The following is a 13550-nucleotide window of genomic DNA, read 5'->3' on the forward strand; positions in this document are numbered from 1 at the left end:
GCCTGTTTGCCGCTAAATCAGAGGGAGTGCGATGGTGAGTTTCCCTTGTAAGGCATCTATGAAGCAATGTGGATACAGTCATCATGACAGACAACTTACTGCGTACTCTATGCAACATCAGATTATCACCACAGATAAAGGAAATAGTGGCACGTCACATGAATATGTCACTGGACACCTCAGTAGAAACTGCAGACCGAGTACAGAAAGACAGAAAGCCATCCACCCAGCCCAGATTAGAGCAGTTTCGGCACAGTGCAGCAGTATGGTGGCCACAGCAACAGTTGCACGTACTGATTATGACTTGCACACAGTAGAGATTCAAACGATATGCACGCAAGTCAGGACACTGTTGTGGCATTGAATACAACAGAGGTCACTACCACAGACATTCGAGGAGCCAGTCTGTTAGCAATGCTAGGTCTTCTCAGATTGAGCAGCCTGTGTGTTTGTTTCACTGGAGATTCAATGTGCAGGCATGAAAATACATGGCACTCAGCTTTCACACAAATGATTATGGCTGTTGGTCATAGGCGCAAATGACTGCCCATCACCATCTCGTCACCTGTTCATTAGCAACAGAAGTCCTGGCCCAAAATTCCTGGTCGACACTGGTTCAAACCTGAGCATCCTACCATGGTCTCGGAAGCACTGTAGCAGGCCACCAACTGCCTTCTGTCTATCAGTTGTCAAAAATTTGACTATTATGACCTCTACAGCACACAGAGAATGGACTTGAACTTAGCATTATGCTAGCCATTCATTTGGGATTTTACTGTCACAGATGTCACAGAAACTATTTTACCATCTCCTGCAGAAATGGATACTACTGTTGAATATTTGTCCAATTGTAAAGTCAGTTCGACTGCAACTTCAAATGGATTCAGGCAAATTGCAGTTTAAACTTGATAGATGTTCATGAAAAGCCAAAGAATGCGGTACAGATTCCCATGTTTGGCAACATGGCGAAATTTGCTGCTCCTCATCGCTCCCCTCCCTGCAATCATCAAAGTTCTCAGTCAATCTGGTGTCACTGTTCCCCTTTCAACCCTTCAGTAGTGCTGACCATGAGCAACTGTGAAAAACAAACTGTAATATATGCGGATCAAAACACCAACTAATATGATTCAGACCCATTCTGAACTTTTGCTAGTCCCATGATCTAGCGACGTCTGTGAGTACTATCCCCATGATGGGTCTTGCCATTGTAATTTATTCTTGCAATAACAATTACAGTCAGTTTAATATGATTTATTTCTTTAGTTAGACATTTCATTCTTGATTAGATTAATTTTACTTCTTGTTTTAACTGAAGGTCACCATCATGCTCAAGGCTGATTCCAACCTGGTAACGTTTTTACCTGGTATTCTAATATAGAAAAAGTGACCGAATTTCTCATTTGCACAACACTTCGTAATTAACTACAACCTCTCATAATGAAAGAAAATCTTGGTGTGGGTTCTGAATCAACTACAGTTTTTTGAAAGACAGCATCTCTGTTTCTTAATGTTATCTTTATTTAAAAAGCAGTATTTTAATGTTTGTATATGCTATCCATAAATGTATAAGAACGTTTATCGAGAACCTGTGCAAAAATAACAAAAGTTTGTGAGATATAGAATTTAATGCTATTTCCCACTGTGTTTCACAACATTTTCAAATTTTAATCGGAAGAGTAGACTTTTGTAGTGACTATTTCATAGTTTCTTGCGCATCTCTTGCACTAGCACCACACGAGTCTGTGTCATCTGATTGTTCGAGCAATGTTGATATTGTGACAAGTGCTTCAGCAAATCAGGAAATATCAAGCTTGTTGAAATGCAAGTATCATTTGCCAAGCCCTGCCCTTCTGAATTCTTCAAAATAAATCTGTACGTGACCTCAACAGCCAAAGCTTCATCTCTTAATTTATTTAAGATAACCCCTTTAAATGTATGGGTACACTTATATACTCAACTAAACAATGCAAAAATGTTGGCCTCAGTAGATATAGTTCAATCTGCGAATATAAGATGACCCTGTATTTTTCGAATGATGAAATTGGATAAATTGCTAGATGACATTCAGATTATGGAACACAGTGCAGACATGGCAAAGGTTTATTGGGTCTGTCCTTTTAAGATTTTTCCATTCTGTTTTGTGCACATGGACAATGTGCTCATGTTTTCGGCCACCTGGAACAACACCAATAATACCTGTACGAAGTATTTAAGCGAACATTGGATAGTCATGTTGAACGTTGCTACGTGCATTTTCTGGCAAACTTCTTAGGACAAGGACTTTCATCTTGGGGCTCTCTACTTTTAACAGAGGAGGTTGAGGCAATTCTGCTGCTACGTATGCAACCACAATCAAGGCACTGTTGCAGTTCCTAGGAATATCAAACTTTTATCATCGTCACCTACCTTGTGCATCAGAATTGCAGGAACCACTGACCATGGCACTGACAGGACCTAAAGCAAAAGCCAGGTCCCCAGCGGAGTGGACTGAGGTTCTGTGCTACACATTCAAGGCCGTGAAATAGAGCATGGCTGACAGCACTTCTTGCACATCCCAAGCTCAAAGCAACCCTAGCATTAGTAGTGGATGCAAACCATATTGCCTTTGGTGTGGCACTGCAACAATGGTCAGATAGCTTGTGGCAACCACTGGTTTATTTCTCTCACAAACTGTTAACATTTCAGACAAAGTTGATCATCTATGTCTGTAAGCTCTTGGCCATAAAAGAGGCCATTAAATACTTTCAACTGCAAACTGAGGCTCGAGTATTTATCAGCTTCATGAACCATAAACCACTGACCTAAGCATTTAAGTGGAAAAGTGGCAACTGCTCTCCTTGCAAATATAGCCATCTCAAAATTTGTAGTGCAATTAAGTACTTACATAACGCACATTTTGGGTACTGATACAAAAAACTGTAGTAGTTGTCTGTCTTTAGGCGTCAGCAGCATGATGATCCCTATTCACATTCCCACACTGGCCCGAGTACAAAAAAATGATAAAGAGCTCCAAACATTAGTCAACGACACTACGTCAGCATTAAGATTGCAACTCCTTGACATGCACTCTGGGAGAAAATGCCGGGCTGTACTGCGACATCTCCTGTGGAAGACCTTCCACATTTATTCCAACAGCATTCAGAAGACAAGCTCTTGACAGCATACAGAACCCATCCATCCAAGATTTGACGTACAGGAGACATGTCAAGGTTTACAAAAAGAAACTTTTTTCTCTTTTTTAAGAGAAATACAAAGGTTTACATTATATTTTGCATTTCTAAGTCACAGCTACATAAATACATAAAATAATACATGTAATACAATCCCTTTGCTCAGACAGTGAAGCAGTCCTCAATGAATTCTTGGACAGAATAGTAACACTTTTCAACCAAAGGAGTAAAGAGCAATCTTTTCAGTGAACCAAGCTCCATCTTAAATATATTACTGCCTTTTATTTTATTGAAATTTTTTAACCCTATATACTCTGGTATTTGGGCATAAAGTTTTAAACAATATGTTGGAAGTTTGGAATTATCTCTGTGGCAAGTGCTGTAGTTGTGGTCAAAACGAAAAGTGTCTAGTGTATGTTGATTTTTATATAACAACACCGCCACATCACATATGTAAAGTGAGGGGATAGATAGTATTTTTAAATTTTTTAACTGTAGTTGACAGAATTTTTTTTTTTTTTTTTTTTTGCAACACATGTTTCTAATTACTTTCTTTTGCAATACTAGGAGCCTAGTGACATTTGCTGAATTTCCCCAGAAGATTATGCCATAACGAATAACTGACTCAAAGTAGCAGTGATAAACTATCTTTCTGGTATCCAGGTTTGTGGCACCTGACAAAATACACATTGCAAATGCCAAGCTGTTCAGTTTATTTGCTAAGTAATCTATGTGTATCTTCCAATTTAAATTTTTATTACGATTTAGGCCTAAGAATTTCACGTGGTTTCCTTCTGTGATATCCTGATCATTACAAGTTATCTTTACTTCAGTCCTTTCTAGTGATTTAGCTTCAAATTGCATCATTTTGGTTTTCGCTACATTTAGTTTTAGTCCATTCTGATGCAACCAAGATTCGAGTTTTTCTAAAGTATTTTTGGCTTTTTCTGGAACACTTTCAGATACATCGTTTTCAATTAGAACTGATGTATCATCAGCAAAGAAGACTGAATGAACATCAATAGCAAGTGGTAGGTCATGTACGCAAAAAAGAAACGGATAGGGACCCAATATCGAGCCTTGTGGGACTCCTTGGGGAACTGTTTTCCTGTTTGAGGAATAATTGGTTCCATTTGAAGTTAAAATTACTCTTTGTTTCCTATCTGACAGGTAAGAGCTAAACCATTTTAAAGCAGTGTCCCCAATTCCATACATTTGTAATTAGTGGAGGAGTAATGCATGGTTCACTGAATCAAAGCTTTAGTTGCATCACAGAATATTCCTGTGATCTTTCTACCCTTATCTAACGTGGAGCATATTTTTTGGATAAACTCATTTATAGCATCCACAGTGCTTTTACCCTTATACTGTGATGTATGTTCAGAAATAGCTTTAAGGTTGACATTATTGAGCTTGATGCTTACCATTTGCTTACAATCACTCACAAAGTAACTGATCCAACTGTTAGGCAGACCAATGTCATATTGTGGTGACACAATTAATCTAACTTTAAAGACAATCACTGAATGGAAAAAGTGTGTAATAATTTTTGTACTGTTTTACATTTTATCACATTGCATGTTTCTTGTGCAATAATAGATTGCAGTATTCACCAGTAGCTGTAACACATTGTTTTTATTATGTATAGTGCCACCGTAAGTGGTGTCCCTGCAAAAAAACTATGGGTAGCAAGAAGCACATCAAGTGTGAATCTACAGCACCCATTAAAACAGATTATGCTTCACCAGATCAGTTGCTGAATGAATCAGATAGAGTGATTACCAATCTGGTTCACAATGCTTCGAACTTTGGGCCATTCATGTTAAGTTCCTGGTTTCATGCAGCCCTCAAACATTTTACCAGTTGGGCACACCACATCTTCCGCATCGTGTAGCAAGTCTTAATACCACCGTAAATGCAACAACAGCTGGACTGGTAGTTCAAAATGTTGCAGCTTTCACTTACTGCTTATTGTGTGCACGATGACAATTTACTATTTATCCTCACCATGGATGTCACCTTCAATCATTAGTTACATAAGTTAAAATTTCAGAAGCTACCCTACAACAAGTGTTGTTAATAGCTATCTTTCCCATTAAGAGTGCTGTAATTTTGAACAACAGCAAAGACTCATCTTCACAGTTGCATGTGGGTGATTAATTGTACTATATTTTTGCAAATTGACAATTCAAGTGTAGACCCATAAGCTAGTAATAGTGTTGCATCATAATCATACACAATGCTAATAGAGGGCAACAGCTTCTGCTAGTGAAAGAGATCTGTATGGTCCAGCTAGACAAACATTCTCCAGTGGCAAATCAAGGAAATGCATGCAGAAGCACTGACTCAAGAGCTGATGCAACATCAGCTGATGGGATATATGTGGCCTTGTCAACAAATTGTCATGGAATTGGTACTGGTACCATTCAAGCTTTGGCCAAAAGCCAAGGAAGTGAACATCCCCTTGTGATTACCCAAAAGATAACAGCAGTCATGTGCAGGCATCTACCAATGTCTGCAAGAAAAGTGTCTACAATAAGTCAAAAATTCCCAAGGCTTTTGCTGTTATTCTTGACCAAAAGATGGTCATTTCCAATTTAGGTAGTGGATTTGTCATCACACTCACCACTGGCAACTCGTAAACTTTCATAAAACACCAGACTGACACAATGTTCTTGGCAATTTTTTTTTTTGTTCATGCCATTTCACAAACATACTTCACTGGTGCAGGATCAGACACCTGTTTACCACCTTTGAATGAGGACCAACAAACTTTGGCTGACTCTTAGCATACAGCTGCTAATAACTGTAACATTCGTACATCTGGTAAACAAAGCATAGTAGTAACTTTTGCTTCAAGAGGCCATTTCAGAGGAGTTTTTTATTAGCTCTCACGGAAAAACATTCTTGGTGCCAATTTCTTGTGCCATTACAATATAGATATTTCTGTGCTCCGAGCACAAGCAGATGATTTGGGAGGTGGTTCATGGACATCATACAGTAAGCAGCTCCCACACCCTGCACTGCAGCCCTCCTGGTGACACGCTGCAACATAGTGTGGTTAACAGCCCTCCTGCACCAGGTATCATGGTGACCGGATTGGATTCTAATGGCTCCAGCTCTAAGATGCAAGAGTACTAACTGAAGATTCTCATATGCTGAAGCATGCTTTCTGCAATTTAAATAGTAAGTTAAAATACCCAAGGGAAGGGGGAAAAAAACATTTCTACCAAGAGTAAAGTGTTATGTTTGAAAATTTGTGTGAATTCTAAGAAATTAGAGGTTGCCTCAGCCAAAATGTGTAAATTGCAAGAACATTTTTCTCCAACTCTATCTTTCATCTACATCCCACATATCTGAGCGTGCAACTGCTATAGAGAAAGCTACATGTTTTTCTGTTGTCATGGTACAATGCAACAGACCACATTCCAGATTACTACCAGACCTCCTGTAACTTTCAAGGTTTGAAAACTATTGCAATTACAATCTCTGTTCACAGATGATTCTGTGACTCAACATCATGACCGATGTCTACTGCCTACAACAAATGATGCATGTAGCATGGAGTCTACAGCTTCAAAGGCACAGCCTTCATTGCCACTGGATGCTGTTCAAGTGTCACAGTAGCAGTCTGTATTTGGGCCAGGCTGCACACTATGAATACCCCTACGCCCTCCACAGCTTTATTTCTATACGGAGGGAGGGGGGTGGGCAGTGGTGTTTACTCTGTTTCCCAACACTTCCTCCCATTCTCTGCCTTTTTCTCCTCTCTCCTACTTCACTAGACACAACTCTTGACCCCAGAACTGCAATTCCTACATTGTGTGATACGCTAGCAAGTTTTCAGTCTCATTTATGCTCCTGTCATTGACCCTATGTCTCTACAATTCAGAACAACTACGGACAAATTATTTTACTATACTTACCATCATTATTAAATTCGCACCAATATATGAAGATCGGTTGATTAGTTGAATTGTAAGTGTAATGCAGTCCAAAATAATTTCAAAGGCACTGCTTCTCAGCTCCTCTCCCTCTACAAAAAAAAACCAGCAGATTTAATTGCATGAAATGAGTTACAAAATTTTAAAAACAGAACAAATTATGCCTGTAATAGTTGTCTTGTTAAAACACAGTAGTAGTTCAAAACACCACAAGTGGAATAATCACACTTGCTATGATATCACTCCTAACACAAACACTATTTTTTATTTCTTAATCTTATTTTATCATATATGAAATTTACGTGATATGTCAAAGTTTTTGTACAAGAAGTATTTCTGAATAATTGTAGTTTATAATGGTAATTCAATTTATTTGTAGCTGATAAACAATACTTTTTCACTGTTTCAGTCAGTCATTGCCTAATATTCCCACCGAAATTCTCAACAACCTCTGGATCTTTCAATTTATCTAGTCGTGTCTTCCTAGTTTTGTATCTTTCTACAATTTCTTTACTTCAGTCTACAAGTCCAAACTAAAATTTATGGTCAGAGTCCCAATGTGTCTCTGGAAATGTTTTTTTTTCTTAAATTTAGAATCTAGTTTCAAAATCTGTCTTGCCATTACAAAGGATGCCCCAGGAGGAATAGTAAATATTTTAGTGGGTGGCAGTACATACTAATTCAAAGAAAATATTCCACCTAAAATGGGCCCAATATTTATTAGTTACAGTCTGAATGTAATGCAAACAAATACTTAGAGAAGGTCTTATGGAAAGGCAAATGATTAAGTTCAAAGCTGATTTTCAAGAATTCCATCTCAAACTCAATGCACTATAGAATTCTCTTGACACCACCACATACAGCTCTTCTGAAGCCATCCTGTCTATCTCTTATGAGGGCAGCACTACGTGTAATCTAATGATCAATTAGTCTCTTATGCTTATGTTTTCTTTGTAGGCCTCCCCTTGTAATCATCACAGAACTTGAAGAACAAACATGACCATTTGTACCATTTGATTTTCTGAGCAATGTCAGGTTTAGGTGATGTGTGATCTGATGACTGGATTGTCCAAATGCCCTGTCATGATGGAAAAACTCACACATCCTTGCAGGCCAAGGACCTCTTCCAATAATACTGGAAACTCATTTTCAAAAAAACTCTAAATAATGGGGGCCCTGTAAGATGAAAATTTAACACAACAGGCCCGATCAACTGGTTTTCATACTACAGCACATATTTACGGACAGCCGTTCTTGAAAATGCGTATCCACAAAGGTATGTGTGTTTTTGTTGGACTACCAGTTCATTTATGAGTGTTACTGACACCATCATGAGTGAAAGTGCCTTCAGGAGTTAATAATATTAATGGAATTACTTTGCTCCTAGCAATGACAAAATTCCAATCACTTACTTTACCATCTTCTCAAAAGTACTGAATCCACTCTAAACGATAAGGATTGCACATAAATAATGTCTGTCATATGTGGAACACTGATACACGTGAAAATTCAGCATGTGCTTGTTGAAGAACTTTGTTCTAGCAACTGAATAATGAATGCTAATTCATCCACACCCTGTTGGTCTACACCTTCACATGAAATATGACTCCTGGGCACTAGACCAGTCTCACACAGTTTAGTGAATTATAACCAAGCACTTCTGCATGTAGCAGTCTGTGGTTAGGAAATCTTGTACCATGTTCTCTGCAAGCAGCAGCATTTCTATATCAAAACATGTATATTAATACCAAACCAGCATATTCAGCATTTGTAGGTATGTGCAAGGGGTTTAAATGATATAGTAGAATCAGCCAGCAAATAACAATCATAGTTAAAAAATGCAATTATGTAAATTCAAGCACAACTTCACAACTTTAACTTCAAAATAAAAATAATAATCGATAAATAAACCCATAGTGAACAGTACACAAACACAGAAATGTAATAAGTTGTCACTCTGGAACCAATACAAATGGGATGCCTTCTATATGGAAGTTTTATTTGAATTATTTTATAATGTTACCTACTAAAATGTTTAGTTTTACTCCTGTATAGCTGAACTAATACCTCCCAGTGTTTCCTGATCTTCTCCATCTTATCAACCTCCTTTCATGATTCTCAAACCAAGTGTTGAGAATGCTCTGTGCAAAATTTTACAGGTGGATTCTGCTACTTCTTTCCTCAAGACCATGTTCTCACACAATTTTTTTTCTTCTCTTCTTTGTCCTAATACCGAATTTCACCCCCATCACATTTAATTTTTCATCTCCATTAACAGTTTCTTATCTCACTGCACAGTCTTTCAGTCCCATCTCCATCTGTGGAGCTAGCAGGCATATGACCTTTTACTACTATGATAATTGTTTGGTTCATTTCCGTCGTGTAATGTGTTCACTATGCTGTTCATAGTAGCATTCCTATCTTTCATTCAGTATTAGATCTATTCCTGCATTATCACTGACTGATTTCATATGTATAACCATGTACTGCATTTCACTAATGCCATGGCAACTTCAATCTGTCCATTTCCTTTTTTAAATTCTCCAACCCATCTAACCAATTAAGGGATCTAACATTCCGCATTCAGAAGCACAGAACACCACTTTTGTTTTTCCTGGTGACAACATCTTCATGCGTACTCCTCACACACTTGTACGAATGGTGTACTATTTCAGCTGTAGAATATTTTACTCCAGGAGATGCAGTCATCATTAGGCCAGACAGTAGAGTGACTCCTACATGACCTTGGTGGACATAATGGCTGTAGTTTCTCCTTTTCTCTTTGAGGGTGCAGCATATGTGCAACGTAACATGACTCCAATGCAGGTATAAAGTACCAACACATAGGCTAGGGATTAGTGTGGCACTTGTGGTTTCCAATATGCGTGCGGGAAAACATATATGCAACTGCAGTCTTTCTCGGTGTATTCCACTGATGAATTCTTCTTGGGTTATCAGCTGAATGGTGGCGTTGTCTTGTTGCAACGTTTCAATGAGTTCTGGCCAGAAGATGATGGGTATGAAACTCATTGAAACGTTGCGACAAGACAATGCCACCACTGGGCTGATAACCCAAGAAGAATTCATCACGTGGAAACATGAACTATGGCGAATTTATTGCCTAAAGTGTTCGAACAGGACCGACGAGTTGTTATTCTTTACTCGACTGCCAGAGGACAAACGCAGCTAGGCATCCATCGGAGAATGGGTAATATGTATGTGGCAGAATGTCTGAGACCACCATTGCGGGATGGTGCGCCAAGGGGTGCTGCTGCTTCATGATAAAGCACATCCCCATATCGTAAATGTTGTAGTGCAGAAGTTATGTCCCCTGAAGTGGAAGGCACTCAAGCACCTGCCTTATAGTCCTTATCTCTCCCCAAGCAATCATAACGACTTCAGTACTTTAACAAAAGGTCTTCAATGGTCAACAACTTCTGTCAAACAAGGATGTGCAACAGGCAGTTATGCACATCTTTATGCAGCAGAACACTGAGTTTTAGCAAATGGGCATCTTCAACCGGGTGCATAGGTGGGACAATTTCCGCAATGCTCACAGTGATTTTTCATGATTGGTATACTGATTCTGAAATGTACAGCCTTCAGACAGAAACTTTTTGATCATCCCCTTATGATTGTTCACAGTACGAACTCAGTACGGTCTCATCGGTCAATCAGCCAGACTATTGCCCATGCAGCTATTGCAATGACTGCTGCCCCTCTTCAGGAACCACAGATTTTTCTGGCCTCTCCAAAGATATACCTCTGTTATGATTGCATCTGGGTCATTCCATAAAATGTGAAAGTTTTTTTACATTTGTAACACTTACTGATACTTTGTTAGTGGCAAATCAACACAGCTCACACAGGTTTATCAGAGTTTTTATTATTATCATTATTATTTTTTTCTTTACTTTCTCAGACGTTAAGTCTGGTGAAAAATGGAAAGTGACACGGACCTTGATCAAGCGTCACTTCCTTTTAACTGTACGGTATATGTTATATTGCATTTAGGAACTTTCGGGTAATTGAACATGTATCAATAATTACGGATTTCTGTAATTGTATATATAAGTTTGGATGTAGCTGTATTGCATTGATGTACTGGTGGATATTGTGTGGTATGACTCCTGTAGTTGATAGTATAATTGGTATAATGTCAACTTTATCCTGATGCCACATGTCCTTGACTTCCTCAGCCAGTTGGATGTATTTTTCAATTTTTTCTCCTGTTTTCTTTTGTATATTTGTTGTATTGGGTATGGATATTTCGATTAGTTGTGTTAATTTCTTCTTTTTATTGGTGAGTATGATGTCAGGTTTGTTATGTGGTGTTGTTTTATCTGTTATAATGGTTCTGTTCCAGCATAATTTGTATTCGTCATTCTCCAGTACATTTTATGGTGCATACTTGTATGTGGGAACGTGTTGTTTTATAAGTTTATGTTGTAAGGCAAGCTGTTGATGTATTGTTTTTGCTACATTGTCATGTCTTCTGGGGTATTCTGTATTTGCTAGTATTGTACATCCACTTGTGATGTGATCTACTGTTTCTATTTGTTGTTTGCAAAGTCTGCATTTATCTGTTGTGGTATTGGGATCTTTAATAATATGCTTGCTGTAATATCTGGTGTTTATTGTTTGATCCTGTATTGCAATCATGAATCCTTCCGTCTCACTGTATATATTGCCTTTTCTTAGCCTTGTGTTGGATGCGTCTTGATCGATGTGTGGCTGTGTTAGGTGATACGGGTGCTTGCCATGTAGTGTTTTCTTTTTCCAATTTACTTTCTTCGTATCTGTTGATGTTATGTGATCTAAAGGGTTGTAGAAGTGGTTATGAAATTGCAGTGGTGTAGCCGATGTATTTATATGAGTGATTGCTTTGTGTATTTTGCTAGTTTCTGCTCGTTCTATAAAGAATTTTCTTAAATTTTCTACCTGTCCATAATGTAGGTTTTTTATGTCGATGAATCCCCTTCCTCCTTCCTTTCTGCTTAATGTGAATCTTTCTGTTGCTGAATGTATGTGATGTATTCTATATTTGTAGCTCTGTGAACGTGTAAGTGTATTGAGTGCTTCTAGGTCTGTGTTACTCCATTTCACTACTCCAAATGAGTAGGTCAATATTGGTATAGCATAAGTATTTACAGCTTTTGTTTTGTTTCTTGCTGTCAATTCTGTTTTCAGTATTTTTGTTAGTCTTTGTCTATATTTTTCTTTTAGTTCTTCTTTAATATTTGTATAATCTATTCCTATTTTTTGTCTGTATCCTAGATATTTATAGGCATCTGCTTTTTCCATCGCTTCTATGGAGTCACTGTGGTTATTCAATATGTAATCTTCTTGTTTAGTGTGTTTTCCCTTGACTATGCTATTTTTCTTACATTTGTCTTTTCCAAAAGCCATATTTATATCACTGCTGAATACTTCTGTTATCTTTAGCAATTGGTTGAGTTGTTGATTGGTTGCTGCCAGTAGTTTTAGATCATCCATGTATAGCAAATGTGTGATTTTGTGTGGGTATGTTCCAGTAATATTATATCCATAATTTGTATTATTTAGCATGTTGGATAGTGGGTTCAGAGCAAGACAGAACCAGAAAGGACTTAATGAGTCTCCTTGGTATATTCCACGCTTAATCTGTATTGGCTGGGATGTGATATTATTAGAGTTTGTTTGGATATTAAGTGTGGTTTTCCAGTTTTTCATAACTATGTTCAGGAACTGTATCAATTTAGGATCTACTTTGTATATTTCCAATATCTGTAGTAACCATGAGTGGGGTACACTATCAAAAGCTTTTTGGTAATCAATGTATGCGTAGTGTAGCGACCTTTGTTTAGTTTTAGCTTGATATGTCACCTCTGTATCTATTATCAGTTGCTCTTTACATCCTCGTGCTCCTTTGCAGCAGCCTTTTTGTTCTTCATTTATAATTTTGTTCTGTGTTGTATGTGTCATTAATTTCTGTGTAATGACTGAAGTTAATATTTTGTAGATTGTTGGTAGGCATGTTATGGGGTGATATTTAGCTGGGTTTGCTGTGTCTGCTTGATCTTTAGGTTTCAGATAAGTTATTCCATGTGTAAGTGAATCAGGGAATGTGAATGGGTCTGCAATGTAACTGTTAAATAATTTAGTTAGATGTGAATGTGTTGAGGTGAACTTCTTTAGCCAGAAATTTGCTATTTTATCATTTCCAGGGGCTTTCCAATTGTGCGTATAATTAATTGCTCGTGTGTCTTCATGTTGCAAAATTATCACTTCAGGCATTTGTGGTATCATCTTGTATGAGTCTGTTTCTGCTTGTATCCACCGTGCATGTCTGTTATGTTGTACCAGGTTTGACCATATGTTGCTCCAGAAGTGTTCCATGTCTGTTATGTTTGGTGGATTGTCTATTTTAATGTGTGTGTTATCTATTGTTTCGTAA

The 13550-nt window shown here is 37.9% G+C and overlaps 1 protein-coding gene across 1 annotated transcript in view; it reads right to left on the bottom strand.

The window, feature by feature from the left end:
- Positions 1-13550, bottom strand: part of LOC126485089 (piezo-type mechanosensitive ion channel component) — a 699946-nt gene that overhangs the window by 427125 nt on the left and 259271 nt on the right. The window contains exon 11 of the mRNA XM_050108694.1: positions 7097-7206. Coding sequence (XP_049964651.1) covers positions 7097-7206 — 110 coding nt within the window. The remainder of the gene's footprint in view (positions 1-7096; positions 7207-13550) is intronic.

Source organism: Schistocerca serialis, chromosome 6 (genome assembly GCF_023864345.2).
Source record: "Schistocerca serialis cubense isolate TAMUIC-IGC-003099 chromosome 6, iqSchSeri2.2, whole genome shotgun sequence".
NCBI lineage: Eukaryota > Metazoa > Arthropoda > Insecta > Orthoptera > Acrididae > Schistocerca > Schistocerca serialis.